General features: G+C 40.6%; 1 protein-coding gene across 10 annotated transcripts in view; it reads left to right on the forward strand.

Moving 5' to 3' along the window:
* Positions 1 to 20,448, forward strand: part of ENPP2 (ectonucleotide pyrophosphatase/phosphodiesterase 2) — a 208,490-nt gene that overhangs the window by 138,342 nt on the left and 49,700 nt on the right. For 4 of the 10 annotated variants that reach the window (XM_082258215.1, XM_082258213.1, XM_082258217.1 and 1 more), the window contains 9 exons: positions 1,986 to 2,017; positions 4,656 to 4,783; positions 6,360 to 6,447; positions 6,551 to 6,638; positions 7,267 to 7,439; positions 8,765 to 8,813; positions 13,757 to 13,813; positions 14,085 to 14,222; positions 19,069 to 19,205. In XM_082258215.1, the coding sequence (XP_082114341.1) occupies positions 1,986 to 2,017; positions 4,656 to 4,783; positions 6,360 to 6,447; positions 6,551 to 6,638; positions 7,267 to 7,439; positions 8,765 to 8,813; positions 13,757 to 13,813; positions 14,085 to 14,222; positions 19,069 to 19,205 (890 nt within the window). The remainder of the gene's footprint in view (positions 1 to 1,985; positions 2,018 to 4,655; positions 4,784 to 6,359; positions 6,448 to 6,550; positions 6,639 to 7,266; positions 7,440 to 8,764; positions 8,814 to 13,756; positions 13,814 to 14,084; positions 14,223 to 19,068; positions 19,206 to 20,448) is intronic. The other 6 variants (XM_082258218.1, XM_082258220.1, XM_082258222.1 and 3 more) reach the window with 2 other exon arrangements.

The following is a 20,448-nucleotide window of genomic DNA, read 5'->3' on the forward strand; positions in this document are numbered from 1 at the left end:
CCATGTGGTCAGGATCCACCCATGTCTGGATAGGCACCCCGCTCACTTTTGGCGAGCCTCTGAGAGCCTGAGCCGGCCGCTCCCACCCCCTCCACAGCCCAGTGCTCCCAGTTAGCGCTGGAGGGGCAGAGCAGACCGCAGTGACTGACAGTAACCAGCCCTCTGCTCAGGGGGCTCTGAGAACTGAGCAATCGGTGGAGTTTGATCGCTCGGTTCTTAGAGCTGACCGGGGATAGCATTCACCTAGGTAAGTATAATTCTAAAAAAAAATGCCATTCTTCTCTTCGCAGAGGCCCCTTTACATCAGAGACCCTCGCAGAGGCCCCCCTTACATCAGAGACCCTCACGGAGGCCCCCCTTACATCAGAGACTCTCACAGAGCCATCCCTTACATCAGATACCCCCCACAGAACCCCCCTTATATCATAGACCCCCCCCACAGAGCCCCACTTACATCAGAGACCCCCCCCACAGAGCCCCACTTACATCAGAGACCCCCCCACACAGAGACCCCCTTACATCAGAGACCCCCCCACAGAGCCCCCCCTTACATTAGAGAGACCCTCACAGAGCCCACTTACATCAGAAACCCTCAAAGAGCCCCCCTTACATCAGAGACCCCCTTACATCAGAGACCCCCACAGAGCTATTCTTACATCAGAGACCCCCACAGAGCCCCCCTTAACATCAGACACCCCCCCACGGAGCCCCCCTTAACATCAGATACCCCTCCACACACAGAGCCCCCCTTACATCAGAGACCCCCCACACAGAGCCCCTCTTACATCAGAGACCCCCCCACACAGAGCCCCCCTTACATCAGAGACCCCCCCACACAGAGCTCCCCTTACATCAGAGACCCCCACACAGCCCCCCTTACATCAGAGACCCCCACACAGAGCCCCCCTTACATCAGAGACCCCCCCACACAGAGCTCCTCTTACATCAGAGACCCACCACACAGCCCCCCTTACGTCAGAGACCCACCACACAGAGCCCCCTTACAACAGAGACCCCCACACAGAGCCCCCTTACATCAGAGACCCCCACACAGAGACCCCCTTACATTTGTTGCAGGAGCGAGAGATTACTTACCTTAGTATGGAGGCTCACGCTGTCTGCAGCTTTTCTTTTTTTCTTGAAACTTCCCGCCCACACATCTCCGGGGAGTTTGGGCGGGGCAGACCCAGGAGGAGAAGGGGTGGGAGGAGGAGGAGCTGACAATCTCTCTTTTGGCATCCCTGCAGGAGGAGGAGAGGAGGGATCTGTCAGTGGCGGCGGATTTGAGGCTGAGCTGTGTGAGATACGAAGCTCAGCCCTGCAGCTATAGAAGACCGAGGCACAGCAGGAAGTAAGCGGCGGCCGCGGCCTGTTGCCGCTTACCTCCGGCTGTGCGGCCTGATAATCTGCGAGCTGTGATGGCCGCACGGCGCCCCTGTTGCCCAGCTCGCACACCCCAAAGGCCGGCCTTGGTTCTGCTGACCATTGTTACTGGGATTTAAAGTGTGGAACATACAGAATTTTGAGAAGTCCTCAGAAAAGGAATAGAGGGGTGACAGCCGGCTAAAAGGAGATTTCCCCTTTCTTTTATGCCAAAGGGATTTGACCGTTCCCTACTCTATCCAAAACAAAAAACTTTCAACTTTAGATACACTTTAATAAAACCAATACTTTTTAAGCAAATGCCTGAGACCCTCCCTAATCCTTTACTTAAATTTACAGCACATTTCAGGATGTTTGAATGATTACTGAGCTGCATTCATTTATGTATTTTTTTATATCTGCCTGGAGTTCAGCTGTAACTTTTTTGTACATAAATAGAATACAGATTGAAGGGACAGAATGTTACATGACGGAGATAACAGAGAAAAGCATGTTGGTGCTTTAGTCAGCTTTCCTTTATAATAGTAAAAGAATGTTTTCTCTGGTCAATTTTTTATTCAGTGTGCGTTACTTTTTTTTCCTTTTTCTCTTTTAAATTCTAGATGATCCTAAAGTAGTTGTTGCAAATCTTACGGTAAGCATTACGTTTAGTAAATTGGGTTTTGGGAAATGTAAAGATAAGTATAAAATATGAAGGAAAATATCTACAGAAGGACATTAAAAATCTTGGATCTCAACTCCAGGGCGAAAAAAAAGTTTTCCTATGTGCCCACACTGACTGCACGGGTCAACTGCTCATTTTGTCTAGAGGTAAGGAGAAAGCTTATACTCACCCGATCCTCCACTCCACCAGAAAACGGCGCTCCCCCACGCTCCAGCAGTTGACATTTCCTGGTCTATGCAGGCTGCTCTCGGCTTAATGACACCAGGAAAAGTCCACAACTCAAGACTGCTGGAATGCGGGGGTCCCGGACCAGTCTTTTGCTGAAGGGATCGGAGGATTAGGTAAGTATATCTCCGCTCTTTTTTTCTCCCCTAGACAAAAACGAGCAGGTAACCAGTACAATGTGGGCATAGGAAAACATATTTTTTTTTTTTGCCCAAAAATGGGCTTTCATTAACTGTAGGTGTAAACATATAATACAGGGAAATGATATCTAAAAGCATTTAAGGTGTGTGTATATTAGTGATCGACCGATATCCTTTTTTCATTGCCGATACCGATATTTTGGTCATCACGTATCGGTATCGGTCAATATGGGCCAAAATTTTCGTACATTTAAAAGCATTTTTTTTATTTATTTATTTATTTTTTACTTTACTTGACAGATACTCTTGTGGAGGGATCTGGGGGTCTAAAAGACTCCAAACCCCTCCTCTGCACTTAAAAGCATTTAAGACGCCAAGTTTGGCTGTTTTGAATGCTGTCATTTTTTGGAATCTGGCACCAGTACCCGGAAGTGATGTCATGACATCACTTCCGGGTTTTTGCATGGAGACCCGATCAGAGCCGAATGCGGCTTTGATCGGGTCTTCGGCGGCCATGCAGGCTGGTTGCCCTGATCTCCCAGTGGGACGGGAGACCCGGGCGAGCCGCGGAAGGCGGTGGGAGGGGGGGGCAAACGTCCCCTCCCGCTCCTTGTAATGGCAGCCGAGCGGCTTTTTAGCCACATCGGTTGTCATTACAAGACAGCCAACCGTCGGCTATGGACTCCGGTACCGGGGTGATGCCTCTAGCTGCAGGCATCACTCCGGTACAGCACTTTCAGAAATATCGGCAATATCAGTAACCTCCGGGGCCAATTCCGATATATCAGGAAAAGTGCATATCGGCCTCCGATATATCGGCGTGCCAATAATCGGTCGATCTCTAGTGTGTATAGCCAAAAGTGTTAGCACTGCAGCCAGAAGATGATGTAAGGGTAAATCTTTCAGTGAGAACCCCTGTTACAGTGACATTGGTCGGTCTAAGTTGGCTTTACAATGTTAGTTTCTTAGCAATTATCAGATTGCTCTATCCACACAAACAAGGTGGGTGGAGGAATCCCCCCTGCCAGGACACTGAATTCTGACTCTCCCTATTGGCTGCAGCCACCGATTGACAGAAATGTTTCCAACATGTCCCTTTGACGTAAGTTGGTTGAACAATTGAGTTCTGTTGAAGGGGGGGGGGGGGGGGGGCACACACTTACTGATTTGAAATTTGGTTGGTCCAGCAGGGAATTTTCGATCCGTGTATAGAGAACTTTACTTTGTGGAGACTTTCTCTCATGCCCTGTTGCATTTTTAGTAGAGGAAGTAAAAGAAATCTCCCCAATAGGACAGCAAAAATTAAACTGATGGGAGTTTTAACACAGTCTACAGATGGGGGGTGCCTTCTGTAATATAAACATGCAGAAAAACCCAGCCCACCATTCAGTCATCAATATTTCAGGGACTGCACAGGGCCCTTTTCTTGGAACCATGACCAATAGTAAAAAATGATTCAGTCTGTCATTAGCATTAAAGAATATGTTACCCCAACATTTCATCTCGCTGATATGTGCCTGCTGTACCATGTACTTGTATAAAAAAGTATCCTGCTCTCCTTGTATTGCTTCCTTTGTGTGAAACCCCTGATGACCCTGCCAGCCCCTCTGCTTTTCTATTAAAAACTGACCATACTAGGCAGGAGAGCACAGCATTGTCAGTTCTCTAGCTATGCTGGGAACTCAGCCTGCTCCCCTCCAGTGATCAGACTTGTCCTGATACGCCCCCTCTGCACAGCCTTTCACTGGGAAGACCAGTGTACTGCTGTTTTTACTCCCCCAGCTCTAATGCAGCTGAGAACAGAGGGAATGTGATCACCTATAAAAAAAGGGGAAAAAAGGATTTCTACAATTTTTTATATCTATACACAAATGTGTTGCTTTGTATTTCTATTTTAAATTGAAAGGGTTGTTTTACAAGGTAAGGCATTACATATGCTTTAACACAACACTTTTTGGTTTTCTGAGTCCCCTCGTAACATATTTTTATTATTTGCTGTTCCAGACAGTAAGTCTGTTATTTCTCAACTTCCTTTATCATACCAAGCTGTCCAGTTAAATTTAAAGTTTTGAGGTTGAGACAAACCATTTACACATTTACAACTTACTGGGGTGTTTTTTTTTTTTTTTTTTATTATTATTGATTTGACCCATTGGAAAGATTTGACTGGAGGTGTCAGTTGTATTGCATTTAACAATTGATTGTTTATATTGTGTCCCATAAATGCAATTCTCATTTGGCAGTGTAAAAAACCAGACCAGCACTTTAAGCCTTACCTGAAGCAACACCTTCCAAAGAGACTGCACTATGCCTATAACAGAAGGATAGAAGATGTTCATCTATTGGTTGACAGGAAATGGCATGTAGCAAGGTGAGCAACCTAAGAACATTCATACAAATACAATATCGTTGATTTATTTAAACTGGAGAGTGCAAAATCCCTTCACTTTTTTGTCTCCAAAACACAACCAAAAATAAAAAAAAAATCTCTTAAAAGTGAGGGGATATCCCCCTTATGTGTGCTGGCCTGACCATGTATATATGTGGTTTTTAGCCTGAAATTCACCTTCATGCTTAATGCAAAAAGAAAGTGCCCAGCTTTAATGTTAGGGCACTTATTTTTCAAGCAGCCCTGGCCTCTTTCACCCTTATTCATCAACCATTGCTGCCTGGTAACTGTTGTATTGGCAGCAGCTCTGATTAAGAGACCGGTCACACAAGCCAGCTATGCCCTACATGACCGGGCTCTTAAATGCCCCTCGGAAGATTCCTCCCTTCTGCCCCACTCGAGGAAGAAGATCCTTAGCTGGGTGATGACATCACTAGGCTTTAAAGAAAATGTTCTCCTAACCAACAGGATCTAGGTAAGTTAAAAAAGGAAAAAGGTGGGGGGGATGGTTGGGTTTAAAAATCAGAGTTGCCAAGTGATTTACTACTAGGCCCCTGAAAGCTCTGTACTTACCCTATGGGTGCCTGAAACTAATGGCATTGGAACCACACAGTCCCTGCATTGACTACTTTCAAAGCTGCGATGTCAGCGATTATGAATAACTTGTTGTGAATTAAGGGTGCTCTGATAACTCAAAGCTGCTACCTGAACTGTGTATAGTGATTGAAATAATGAAAATAAGGTGCGCTAAATAATGATCAAAGTGACAAAACACAATATAAGTAACTAAGGACATATATAATGAATATATAAAAAGTGGTGGACCAGTGTTGTCCAGATGCAATAATATCTCCAAAGTTCAAAATTACACCAAGTGTCTCATAAAATGTGAAGTGATAACAAAATGATAATAAATCTAAAGGTGTAAATGAAACAACAAAGTCCAATGGTGATCTTCACCAGGTGCTGCAAAAGCAATAAAAACTAAAGGTGATAAATCCAGTGCTGTGTGACTAAAAATCCCGCCACCAACTAGCTTTCCTCCTTACCAAAGGTAATAAGGTGGAACGCAGAGAAGACTCTGATCACTAGATGACAAGGAAGGAGATATCTTTAAGATAGCCACCCAGTGGTATGGTATGAATGGCCTCTTACCAGACGGTGGGTGTACCAAGCAAGGAATATATCCAGTAGTCGATGCTCTTACAGTAGGTCGATTGCCAGTGGTAGTATCCCGCTCCTACTATCGGTTCCTATTTCCCCTAACTTCGTCAGATGAGCATATGTGGGACAGAGAAAAAACAGACCATAGTGTATTATCCCCGAGATGTGTTTATTAAATAAGGTAATGCACTTCCATTAATGGATGGGAATCGAGCGACAGTTGCAATCGGTACGCCAGGCTCGGCATCAGACCGGGCTGTGCGTGACGTCTGTGGCGGCGCGACACGCCTCCTCTCTCAATCCTCTGATTATGAATAACTTGCCTGCATGCCTCATGTTCCTTAATGTATGGTATGCATTCCTTTGTAATACAAATGTTATGCTTTTCACACAGAAAACCTGTAGATGTCTATAAAAAGCCAACCAAAGGATGTATTTTCCAAGGAGATCACGGCTATGACAACAAGTTCACCAGCATGCAGGTAAAAAGAGAAATGTTTTGGAACTCACAAATTACCCCAATGTTAAACTGAAACAGATGTGGGAATTGCTTTTTATTATTAATATTTTTTTTATCTTTTTAAGACTGTATTTGTTGCCTATGGACCTACATTCAAATACAAGTCAAAAGTACCTCCATTTGAAAATATAGAGTTATACAATGTCATGTGTGGTAAGTGAATTTCCTAAACGTTTTAATATAGTATGGAGATATTTGTACTATTACAGTGATACTTGAAGGTTGAAGGTGGGCTGACCCTCTATTTAAGAGTGGATTAGTGTTTAAATCCTTCAGGCACAACCTGACATTCTTTGCCCTTTTCTTGGAATCAAGTAATTTAATAATTAAAGTGTATAGTCAAAACTTTTCTTTAAGTTTTTGATACAGTATGGATAATTAGAACCTCTGCCATGTTTTATTGCTGTTGCTAAAAAAAAAAAAAGGGAAAGTAATGGAAAATCCATAATTATAGAGTTGTCACCGAAGCAAGAGGGTAAATCTTACAATGGGGATATTTTGTTCTGGTGACAACTGTGTAAAAAAGGAATTCCCTTAAATTTTTAGAGATTTCCTCTAAAAAAAAATAAAGAGAATAATAAAAAAAACAAATCCCCATGGGACGCCAAGAGGAGAAAAAAAAATAGAATATTTGATATTGATTTTAGCCTCTTCCTACTCTAGGCAACACTAAAAAAATGCAAGTTTTGCCTTTACATACATAAACTTTGCTTCTTTCATAAACCATCATAATGGTCTCCTAACATAAAGTCTAGTCATCTTTTATGTTCTGGATGTTTAGACCTTCTTGGATTGAAACCTGCCCCCAACAATGGAACCCATGGAAGCCTAAATCACCTCCTAAGAGCGGCAACTCACAAGCCAGCCTTGCCAGATGAAGTCTCCAAACCAGTGCCAGTTGTTGTGTCTCCATCCACTGTGAATGAAGAGCTAGGGTGTTCATGTGACGTTCAGGTAAAAAAAAAATATCCTCGTTTAATGTCCATTATTCATAGGAGTAACTATGGAGGCTAAAGTTTAGTGAATAAGAAGTGTAAAGCTTTTAAAGGAAGCTATTGTGGTAAAAACAAATTTGAAAGCTGCCATTGCCAAGTAGGTACAGCGTCGCACGACCGCGCAATTGTCCGTTAAAGTCACGCAGTGCCGAATCGCAAAATACCCCCTGGTCGGAATGGGGGTAAAATCTTCCGGGGCTTAAGTGGTTAAAGGCCCATGCTTGAAGCCTATTATCTTTATCCTTGTAGCCTTGATTTTTAGGTTACTTACTTTCTTGGAACATGTATGAGCCAATGACATTGAACTGTCCAGCCAAGCCTCACTTCCTGTCAACCGGATAATGTTTTGCCAAATAGGAAGTGAGGAAATATCTGCAACAGACAAAAAAAATGCTTTCTTTTATTAGCATAAGGGGAATCTAGAAACCCTGTAAGATTTTATTTCCATATGTGTCCTTTTAACAGATTGTCAGTATAACAGGAAGTAGGGGGAAATTTTCTCTAAGGAAATGACAGATAGCAATAAAATCCTGATAGACATTAGAATCCTTTTCCCCTCTATCCAAAATGAGGAGATCACTTCTGTCTTGACAAACACTTTATCCTGGCCATCCACATGCCAACTTTCAAGCCATTTTAACGACTTTTGACAGGGATTTGAACATACAATTAAAGGGGTTGTCTAAAACCAGGAAAATCTACCACTCACAGGTTGGATAGTCCAGCAGAATTAAAATGATAAAAATTAGCTATAAGTGGACAGCTTCTAAAAAGGTAATTGAAATAAAACCAAACCAACCAAAACCAGAAAAAAATAATTCAATTTTTTTCTGCCGAGTTTGTTTGACACAATTTTTTTTTTTTTTTTGGGGCTTGATTGAGACCAATAATTTTCATGTTCAATCATTTTGAATTTAAATTTTAGTTTGAGTTAAAATTGCTGGAAAGTTCCAGTAGGCCTTTATAGTTATTCTGGGTCAGTGTATAGTGTATTTAGTGAATTTGAACAGTCTTTGTACTCGAGTGTGTATGTGTGTGTGTGTGTGTGTGTGTGTGTGTATATATATATATATATATATATATATATATATATATATTGTGTACACAATATACAGTATAACAATCTATCAAAAACTCAGTTTTTGTTGTCTTCTTGACAACAGACCTCAATCTAATTACCTTTATCTTATAACGTTAAAAATATTTCATGTGTGAATTAAATTTTAATAACGCATATGTGTTTTTTTGTTTTGTTTTTATTCTTGTCTTTTGTTCACTATAAAGAATAAAGCCGAGGAACTTAATAAGAGACTTTATGTCAAAGCAACAGATGGTAAGGATAATGCAATTTCTTTCTGTGGTTGTCTGTGCCTTTCTGCATGCAACCTTTTTTGATGATAAAGAATTGTTTGTATGTATGAAGGTTTTCAGCTGTCTGGGTTATTGATAATTAGTGTTTGTATGTAAACCAAACTTATTTGCAGTTGATGGTGGTTGTTGAATTTTAATGAATTTTTTGGGCATTCTTAAAAAGAGAGTAAACTAGTACTGGTTATTTCTTAAACATAATAATTAAATAGGTTTTGGGCCAATAAATTATTTTTTCATTAGGCCTCAGGATTGAAACGCTTGTTTTTGTGCTGGAAAGAGAATGGCTGTGGTGGTCCACTTTTGAAACCCAACTTCATCCAAAATGTTTTTTTTTTAAGTATTGGCAAAGTAGGGAAGGGATGCAACAATTGTCTGGTTTTATTGTGATTTGTGTTCTAATGGGTAGATATACTCTAATCTCCTGTCCTGATGATGGGATGTTACCAGTACTGGAAATGATAGGATTTCTTTTTGTTAGGGATAGAGCACCAAAGTACAGTTATTTATTATAGTTAGAAAAGTCTAGAACATCTGAATTTTTTTTTTCCCTGTGTCTCCCTGTCTCAGCAACACCTATTCCTGCTTATGCCTTAGAGTCGTTCGGATCGGAAGTGAGGGAAAATATTCCTTAAGCTGGCTATACACTAGTATCATTTTGAATTAAAATGTAAATGACAATTCACAGTAAATTCAAATGTTCTTCAAAAGTAGTTCAAGATTTTATTTGCTTTTAACATTTGATTTTGAACTGTATGAACTTTACTGATCAAAAACCATTTAAAAAAATGTGTGCATTTGAGAACATTTTTTCATCCTGTTCATTTTGAATTTTTACTTCACTGCCGTCAAAAACAAATATAGATTTGACCCCACTAATGATTACAAAAATAAATGAACATTACTTTGTACAGTCTGCAGGAAAGACGGAAAGAGGAGACCTGAGTGAAACTTTTAAATACATCAAGAGGGTGAATAAGGTTCAGGAGGGCAGTATATTCAATATTAAGCCAAGATCAAGAACATGGGGACATAAATTCAAACTAGCAGGAGGAAAGTTCAAAACTAATATTAGAAAGTATTATTTTACCAAAAGGGTAGTTGATGCTTGAAACAGATTTCCAGCAGAAGTAGTGAGTCAGTCAGCAGTAAGTGGATTCAAACATGCTTAGGACAAACCAATAAATCTTTACTCAGACAATATAGTTGGGGCTGACTCGATGGACCACACTGTTTGTTTGTTCCTATTCTTTACAACTCTCTCTTATAATGTTCTTGCAATGAAAATTGTTGAGCAAAATGGTACTAGTGTATACCCAGCGTTGACGCTTTCCCACTCTAGGGACAAGTTTTTGGCTGAAGTTGGACCTAGCAACATTTACATTTGTCAGTTGTGTCTTTTTATTTGTAGAATACGACACAGCAAAAGATACAGAAATTTAGAATTCAAGTAGAAGTCCAGTCAAGTCCTAACTATGCTTAAACCTACTCCCACCCCCTATTCTAAGCTTATTCTTACTGCCCTGTAAAGGAAAGATCTCTATAATTACCTATTCTGAGGGTGCTCCGGTCAAGTCGCATGATATCTTCAGGAGCCGGCTTCAGTGAAGACGAGCAATCGCCAACAATGTCTGTAGAGCCTATGCAGTGATGTCACTCATAGGCTTACTGCGGGGCATCAGTTGTTGGCTGTCCCTTCTCTACACTGAAGCCAGCACTGGATGCCAATCATGTTACCGGACCAGAGCGCCCTTAGCATAGGTAAGTGTATACATCTTTCCTTTACAGGGTAGTTAGAATAGGCTTAGAAAGGGGTTGAGAGCACGTTTAAGTATAGTTAAGATTTGAATGGACTTCCATTTTAAAAAGGTATTGATAAAATGATTCCGTCTTCAAAAGATGTTGGGTAAAGCTACCCAGGTACCTGGAAATCGGGTCTCCTGGCATTTATTCTTGACAGTGGGCCATTCGATTTCTAGAGTAATGGCTAAATCTGAGAAAGATAAGCATCCTAAGGATGCTCCAGATCACCTACATAATGGGTAGAACAAAGGCCTGCATAGACATGTTGGCCTTTAATGATTGAATCTTCCTGTTTAAAGGATATTTGACTAAACTGTATCTCACAGGAAAATAGTTGAGATAAATTCTTATAATTGGGGTTTTTAAGGCAAGTCTCATCTTGGGTATTACTGTTTTTTTTTTTTTTTTCTTCTTTTCTTATAATGGTCAGATTTTTTGATAACAAGGTTTAGCACTGCTATCTGTGAAATGTTATGTTAGGAATGTTTGAGTAGGAATGTCAGGTTAAAGTGGAAATAAATGGTTTCTGAGCACCACAAACTGAAAATACTATTCATTTTTTTATATTATTCTAAGCAAACTCACCCATCCATCCAGGTCTTCGTGTTTTATTTTGTTGAGAAATCACTTTGAAAAACACACTCCTAGCATTTCCAGTGGCAGCCATCTTGCGTAAGGGTAGATGATTTATGTGCCGTTTTTTTCATGGAATCCATCTTTCCTTAGCTTAGGTAGGCATGTAGGCAGGTGTGCTTGGAGAGTAAGCTCCTCCCCTCCTCCAGATGGAAAAAAAATGCCACGAAGACTCCTGGAATGTATAAAATCATTTTGGCCTAAGCCAGAAACCAACTGTTAAAAAAAAAAAAAAAAGGAACAGTAAACAATTCAATAAGCTGAACTCTGGGTACAAAAACTAATTTTAAATAGATTTATCAATTGACACAAAGGATATGAATCTGTTTTCCAAGTATTACCTTGTAAAGTAGCAGTGATATCATTGTACATAGCCTGTGCAGAACTGTGGGAGGGACCCAGAAGGCTCCACCCACTACAGGCTGCCTACAGAAGACTACAAGAGGGGGCGGATAGAAGACCTGTCACCCTGCACAAGGAGAGAGCAATGACTGGTCTTTATTACAGGAAGCTCCTCCACAGAGGAAAAGTTTAATGATAGATTACTGGACAGATCAGAAAAAAATATACACAGTATGCCAAGATATACAATACATATGGCCCTTTTATTTACTAAATATTTGTTTATTCTAAATTCTAATTTCAGTCCTATAGTAAATGTCATTGGTGTTTGCATTATATTTTAGGAATTTTAATGACTTCTGTTTAAATAAGTGTAGATTGATGGATTCCATGCAAATGCATCTAGATGTTTTTTTGAGTCTTAGGTTCTGTTACTAATATGGCCCCATAATACTTATAAGTGCTCATCTATAAAATGTAATAATACAACTTCTATTGTTCCTCATCGTTTGAATGTAATATTATGGTTTGCAGTCACCGAGCCCCTTTTAGTCAAGTCATTCAAATTCTGTTTCCAAAAAGAAGTTACCATAATTCCTCTTTGTGTACTTTAGCGTTTCCATAATGGTTTTGTGCATTTGAAACCTGATTTGCAGTAATTTTAAGGACAACGGCTTCATGAATTGGTTGAAGTGCTAAACCTACTAGTATAGACATGTTTTGCCTTCCTATGTTTTATTAAAGCATAACTAAAACCAAATACAGAAACTCAACCCATTGTTTACCATTCCTTGGGTCAAGGTACTGTCTGCAGTTTTTTCATTTGCATCTGTATGTAAACTTATCACCAGTATGTCAAAGAAGGTAGCCACTATTTTTCTATAAGACCTCATCAACCTGTATTGGATGCCATTTCTGCTATACTGATGTGTATTTAGAAACGGAATGGTCTGGTCTATTAAAATGTTTTTAAACCTTAGCCAGTCTGGGAAGCATCACTTTAAGCAGGCATTCACAAACTTTAGAAGCATTTAAAAAGCATTCAAAAAATTTAACAAAGTTTTTGAAACCCCCTTTGCACCCTTCAGCACCAATCTGGGAAAGCTGAAACAAATGTTAATGAACAAAGGCTAAATAATTGTGTTGCATGCAAGTATTTGGGCGATTTAGGACATTTTTGCTAATTTAAAGCTACAATCAGAACTCCTTTTATAGGCTGTGTTCCGCAAACTCAAATGGGAGCTTAAGAATATGTATGATAGCTGCAAGCCAATTTTAATTTATTTTGAAAATGCTAGGCATTGTAAGTGTAGGTACTGGACAAAAGTGTTCATTCTAACATCGTATATGACATTTTTGCTTTTGAAAATGGGGAGTTTTGCCAAGTAGTGATTGATGTGGAGATTTAGATTACACTTCCGGAGTCTATGAAAGGTTTCTACAAGCAGACCCTTGTAGGCAGGTTTCCAGGATGGGCATCTTTAAGGCAAGTGTCTGTCATGTGGGCAGGTTTGCACAATGAGAGTCTTGTTTGTGAGTGTCAGCAATAGGAGCCAGGTGTCTGGAACTGAAGCCATGTGGGCAGGTCTCTGCAGTGGGGAAGTCTTGTTTGCAGGCGCCTGCAACAGGAGCCTTGTGGGCACATGTCTTCAATGGGAACCATGTGGGCAGGTGCAATGAGAGTCCTGCTGGCTGGTGTCCGCAATGGGAGTCCCGCTGGCAGTAGCCCGCAATGGGAGTCCCGCTGGCAGTAGCCCGCAATGGGAGTCCTGCTGGCAGTAGCCCGCAATGGGAGTCCTGCTGGCAGTAGCCCGCAATGGGAGTCCTGCTGGCAGTAGCCCGCAATGGGAGTCCTGCTGGCAGTAGTCCGCAATGGGAGTCCTGCTGGCAGGTGTCCACAGCAAGAGCATTTTAGGAGAGTTTTACCAAGCAATGGTATGATTTACAAGTTCAACTAAAAAAAATAAAATGTTGCCACCATATAGCCACCACATCTAAGAAATGGTAATCTTCAAAGAATTACATTTTTGTTCTTGGGTTTAGTTATCCTTCAAGATAAACACTGATTGAAGCTCACAGGGATTTGTTGTCAAAAGTTGCAGTAATGCTTGTATTTGTTTGTATTAACAGATGTGGCAGTAGACGAGCTTAGCAATGAAATTAAGGAGGTGCTACCAAGGAACTCAGGTTTGTCGATCTATTACTTGTGTAGATTTAACCTGCTCTTGTAAAATTACGTCTAGAAGGGGGATTTTCCAGAGGTGCAAGTTAGAAACCAGTTTGAGAGAGAAAGCTGGATTGAAAACTGCCACATCTGGTAAATCATGACCCACGTGTCGTCTGTCCTGAGACTGGAGAATAGGAAAATCTTTGTGTCTGTCCTTCTGTGTCTTTTGTGTATGTCAACTTGGCAGATAAATAAAGAATCATTATATCGTATTTCTCTCAACAATAAAAGGCTTACACACTGAGGATGGCATTGCAGGGTCTGCGCTCTTAGAAAGGTTAAGTGGCAGCTCAGAAGAGGCAACTTTAAGTACTTCTTCGTGGGAACACCAGCAGGAGTCCTCGGGAATGCCAATGACGATTGGAGCTGGTGAGCCTTTGAAGCAGGACATATTGATGGCTGTCCAGATCTTAAACACCCCTAACACCGTTTTTATTTGTTTTTTCAACATTTGGATCACTTGTAATAGTACTACATTACTGTCCATCCTTTAGACTCTAACAGATGGAGCATAGTTCTATCATATCTATGGTGCTCCTAAAGCATACTAGGCTTGAGTCATTGAACGTAGTTACGTTAAGAAAGGGAATACAGACATTGTACTTTTTGATGAAAAATTTCATGCACGTCAGAAGTTTTGTTCTTTTTAGATTCTCGACTCTTCCTATGTTTTGTTTACTGTTTTTCTCATAGCATGGCAATACTACTGTTTATATCACTGTTGGGGACATTTTCCCCCACATCCTTTAAGATTTATTTCTTTTCTCCTTTAGAGATATTGTTTCAGAGAGAAAGTTGCTAAGTGATGTTACTGGGGTTTAGCAAAGGTTTTCTATCTCTTTGGCATATCAGCTTCCATAGTAACATACATGTGTGATAGCCAGGATCATATGGTATGCAGGTAACACTTAATGATACAGTGTGAAGGAAATCAGACCTAAAAATATCACAGGAGTATCTCCACTTCCACACCAGTATGAACACCAGGGATGTCCGCCTCAATAGTTCTGGTTCCTGTACACTTCGTAAGCATAAATTTGAGGAGAGAGCTGGAGTCGAATAACAGCCCTTCACAATACTTTATTTGGTAAAAAGAAAAGTGATATGGGGCATCCAAACAAACGCAACAGAACGCAAATGCGTTTTAGCTGAAGCCTTAATCCTAGCTTGACGAAGGCTTTGACTGAAACATGTTGACTTTCTTCTGGGTTTGTTTGGATGTCCCAGATCACCTATCTTTTAAGACTCAAGTACTGTGGAGGATTGGTATTGGACTCCATCTCTCTCCTTAAAGTAAAAATCAGTGGTCAACTTAAGTGAAAGCTACATGGCAAAACATTCAGAAGATCCACAAATACAAATGGCAGAATTTTATATGTAATTCTCAACAATTCTGTAAAATTTGTGCTTGATCCTGCCCCTCCTGCCTACCAAGACTTCACGTTGGTCTTAAAATGAAACTAAATAAGGAGGCTTCCATCTTAGCTTCTGTTTGATCTGCATTTGCTATGGTGCTGCACATGTCATTAGTTATGACACCAGCCATTTGATGGCTTGACAGTATGGTAGAGAGCACAAGCGTGTGTGATAGTTATCATTCACGGCATCCCATGAACGTACTTAAATTATCCCAGTCTGGTAGGGTGATAGCCATGTCATCCAGGAGAACTGTATCATCCGCTTTTGACTGTTCCCTACTGCAATCACTAGGAGAAGCAGACTAGTGGAGCCTCCTTAGCAGCAGGCTTGGCGAAGAACTTTTGAGCGGCCTCCTTATACTTTTCCTTCGCTGGCCAAGGAGTTAGGCCGCCATCATGGGTCGCATGGTCCACCCCTGAGCGGGTAGTGGAACCCCGCTTAGGCCCGGGAATACGATTGGGTGACAGATGGGCTATTAGGCAGTTGACTGGTGCTGTTAGTTCCACTCGAAGCAGTGCAAATAAGGTGCCAACAGGATCAGTATTCCAATACCCGGTGGAGAGAGCAGACCCACATCCGTTGCCAAGCAACGTCCCTATGCCTTGAACGTAACTTGTAGGCAGGTACAGTCTGCTTCCTCCACCGTAGGTGGTGCCCGACCGGAGTGGAATCACAACCTGGAGAGAAAGTCAAGGGAAACTCTGTTTTTAAGGTTCCCTGGTTCCTGGAGGCTACCCTGCATCCAGATGACCCCTCTTTGAGTCAGCAGAGTCTTTTTAATTCCCTGTCCCAAGGGCGTGCAGTTTGCAAAGTGGCTAGAGTAGGTGTTTGTCAGGGAAAGAATACACAATCCTGTACTGTATTCCACCCTCTGAAGACAGACACTATCAGGGGTATCTTGACCTGCTGTCTCTTTGCCAAGAACTGAATTACGCTACCCTAAGTGGCGCTCTCCTGCTGGAGTTGTTTGTAGTTGGCATTTTCTGCAGTACAAGTTCTGAGCTTATCTGCAACAGAACTCTGTGTCTTCACTGCCTCTGCATCCTGCTGTACCCATCCACAAACTGTTTAGGCCTGCTTTATAATATGATGGACATACCCATGGAAGGTAAGGGACAAGTTTGATGTTTTTTTTAAGAAAAGTCATTTACATAGAACTTAATTTGCCTCAATTTTTATATCAACTGATAGGTTGTTTAGATATGATTTTTAAGCTCTCAATAAATTACTCGGTGTAGTCAAGGTTAATCAAACAAAAGTCTTCTCTCTCACTTTGGGAGATATGGAATACCTCCATTGTCCAAATGAACTATCCTCCAGTCATTCCATTCCATCTACACTTAACAATGTGTCCTTAATATTTAAATGTATCCATTTGAATTTATTTTACCCTTCCATACCTCATGCTCTTATACTGCTAGCTTTGAGTTACATTTAAATGACAATTATTCAGATCTGTATAGAATATGAAATTCAAAAAATGATTCATACACTACCACATGGCCCGGTACAACCACAATCTGTTTTTTTTTTTTCCTTGCTGCCAATCTGTCTGTTTATATTTCTACTTGATTTTAAAATGTTTATTTCGTATGTCAGTTAAAGATGTTCTTTTTAATAGCTTTGAATAGCTTATGGAATTCTTGTTTTGCACAAAATACATGTATTGATTTAAACACCTCTGTAATTTATAAGAAAAAAAGGTCATGTTGTGTTGAGCATTTTCTAATTATCGATAAGAGTAGAAAAGAGCAAAGATGGCCATCCACTTAGATTTAACATTTTTATGAACATTCTCATCAATACATTTCAAAATAAATAAATAAAAGTGAACATCAAATCAACAGTCCCATATGTGAAGTAAAAAAAAACAGTCCACAACGGTGATAATTGAAGTGCTCACTGGATCCCAACACCAACAAGATATAGAGATATAATGTGCTCACCAGAACGATAGGACTCAAAATGCCATATAGCATATGAGTCAAATCAGCTTGTTGTACAATGGATGGATAATCCGAAGGGATGACCGAGGTCACTGATGTTGAGGTGAAGAGGTGATAGAAGATATGAACCGTCCACCAGAGAGGCTCTCACTCCGTCAAATGGCCAGAAATGAACCAAAAAACAAGGGAGCACAAAATAGTGTAACACTGCTAACATTTTTATTCAATAAAAATACACCAAATTGCACTAACAAACATCTCCTGGTAAAGAGCGTATACAGATGCAAAGGTAGGCTGTCAGCAGCGTGGCTTTAAACACTGCTATACAAGCTGTACACTCACTACTTTACATTGTAGCAAAGTGTAATTTCTTCAGTGTAATCACATGAAAAGATATAATAGAATACTTACAAAAATGTGAAGGGTGTACTCACTTTTGTGAGATACTGTAGCTTCACTAACGCTGATATTTTAGTACTAGATTGTCAACAGTGGGTTGAATGTTCAACCAGCTTCTTCTATGTCTCAAAAACTTCAAAGCCATGATGAAGGTGCCAGGCACTTGTGGTTGAACTCTGGAATTGGGATTATTCCTACACATGGGTAATTTTATCACGGGAGACTGACACCAATTGCCTTTTTATGGATCGAAGCATTTGGGCAGAACTGTATAGCTCATCGAAACCCAACATGTTACTAGTCTGCAGATATGGTAGCAGTATTTGTTCTTTTCAGGCTTTTTCCCCCTTTTATTCTTCTGGTGGTCCTGGCACTAAAACATCCCCCCTCCCCCCGAATGTTGAAGAGATGAATGTTTTGTGTACTCCTAGCACACTGTCCTAGGGTGACAATGCCTAATCCCTGCACTCTGTCTATGGGGTAGCAGCATGATGGTAAGCATAGGACTACAGAACACCCCCTCCTCCTCCCATAGAGGGGAGCTGGTCTATAGCCCACACAAAGAAATGGACACAGAGCGGATAACACTCCTAGAGATGTTAGTGCAGGAGCTCACTGAATGTCTGATGTGGTCAATGGGTATTTTTTTGCAGATGTAACAAAACACTTTCAATGGTATTAACAGACCAGAAAAGAGAATAAGAGAAGTTTGTTGCTTGGGTTTACACTTTAAAGAAACTCTAAAGATTGTATAGTTATTGTATTGTATTGAGATTTTTTAGTAAACTACCATAATGGTGCAAGTACTTTTATGCAATGTAATAGTTTGTTAAAAAAAAAATGTCTTCAGTTTAATAAAATCCCGCCCACTTTGTTTGGGCAGTATTTTGGTGCTGGACAGCTTAGCCCCCCGCTATATATTTGGTCATATTTTAGAATATTTTTTGTCTATATTGGCTATCATTTCTCTAGAGCAGCTGTCTGTCACATTGGATGTTCAAGTTATTTTTTTTTTTTTATGTCTAAGCTTGTGATATATGCTTGTGATATATGTGAATGGTAAACTTTCCAGACTTTTTATTTGAGAAGATTCCATGTTAATTCTGGCACAGTTGCTTCTTTAAAAAAAGCATTACACCATTAGTGATATCTCTTCTTGGATGAGATCATGAAAAGAAGATATGGCCGGTGGTGTAATACTTTTTGCAAAGAAGTTGAAAGATTCCTGTGGAAACATTATCGACCGAATATTTATTCTAGTTACTGGTGACTGCAAACCATAATGTCATTATAGTTTGTATTGGTACAAGGAACAACAACCAATTACTTATTTGGAAACAAACCGATATGCTGAATGTGACCGTTAACCCAACATTCTTAGCTGCATTAGTTGGGTTTGGTTCATGGCAAGGCAAGCTGTATGACCCATCGTTTCCTTATATCTTTTACAGATAAAATCCCCCTCTATGGGAGACCAGCTGTGTTATTTAAGACCAAGTACAGGATATTGCATCACAGTGATTTTGTAAGTGGTTACAGCGAGAGCTTGACGATGCCACTTTGGACGTCGTACACCATATCAAAACAGGTCAGTACATTTCCATGGTAGTCTCCATAGCGGGGGGGGGGGGGGGGAGATTTAATAAATTGGAGAGAACAGAATCTGGAGCAGTTGGGTATGATAACCAATTGGCTTGTTCAGTTAAAGAGGTTGTAAACTCATTTTTTTTTCCATCCTGCAAGAGAAAGACATAATGAGCTAATATGCATCGCATACTAGCTCATTATGCAATACTTACCTTAGAACGAGCCCCCGCCGTGCCGCTCACTCACCTCTATGACGGGCGACATGTCCAGTCGCCCGTCTTCCGGGATCGTGGCATCCGGCCATCTGATTGGCCGAAGCCGCGGTGACGTCACTCCCGCGCACGCGTGCGAGAGCCAACAGTCACGGCACGGGACCCTGAAGGAAACGGCACGAACGGCCGTTCCTTCAGAGCGCATGCGCCAGTGACGTCACTGGCTGCATGTAAGGTAAATATCTCCTAAACGGTACATGTTTAGGAGATATTTACAGTACCTATAGGTACAAGTTGTAGAGGAGGGTTTACTTCCTCTTTAAATGATGAATCCACGTTTGTGGACAATAAATGGCAAATAAAACAAACAAATAAAAATTAAATCTAAAAATAATAAATATAGCATATACCAGACATGGGAGTAAGTCACACATGTGCAAGTCACAAGCAAGTCTCAAGTCTTACTTTCAAGTCTCAAGCACGTCCCAAGTTACTGTGGCGAAAAGCAAGCAAGTCAAATCGAGTCCCTACTAGAAGTCAAGCAAGTCAAGTCAAATCATTTATTTTGGTCAAGTCACAAATCAAGTCAAAATACTGATCTACGCCAATTTTCACCTTTAAATCAGTTAAAAGTCAGTGGTCCGGAAAGGTTGTTCTTTCAACATTAACAAAACTGCTTTTTTCTTGACATATTAAAGAAGCACTTTGAATGGCCAAACAGCTCAAAATCCTTCGTCCGGTCATGTTTTAACACCACAGTCCCTAAAAACATGTTAAATATTTCCATTGTTAAACAGCCAGTGTCCTAAAAATCAGAACACACTGAGGTGTTTTAAGTGACTGGTGTCAGAAACATAACAGGCACATTAATTTTGCTTTACCACATCTTGAGAAAATGCAAATATTTAACAACTTAAAAAAGTAGTCATTTCGAGTCATATGTCTCAAGTCAAAGTCCAGTCTCAAGTCATGAATACCAATTCAAAGTCAAGTCGAGTCTTTTATTAATTTTAGTGAAGCAAGTCTCAAGTC

Source organism: Pelophylax lessonae, assembly GCF_965119305.1.
Source record: "Pelophylax lessonae genome assembly, chromosome: 5".
Taxonomy (NCBI): domain Eukaryota; kingdom Metazoa; phylum Chordata; class Amphibia; order Anura; family Ranidae; genus Pelophylax; species Pelophylax lessonae.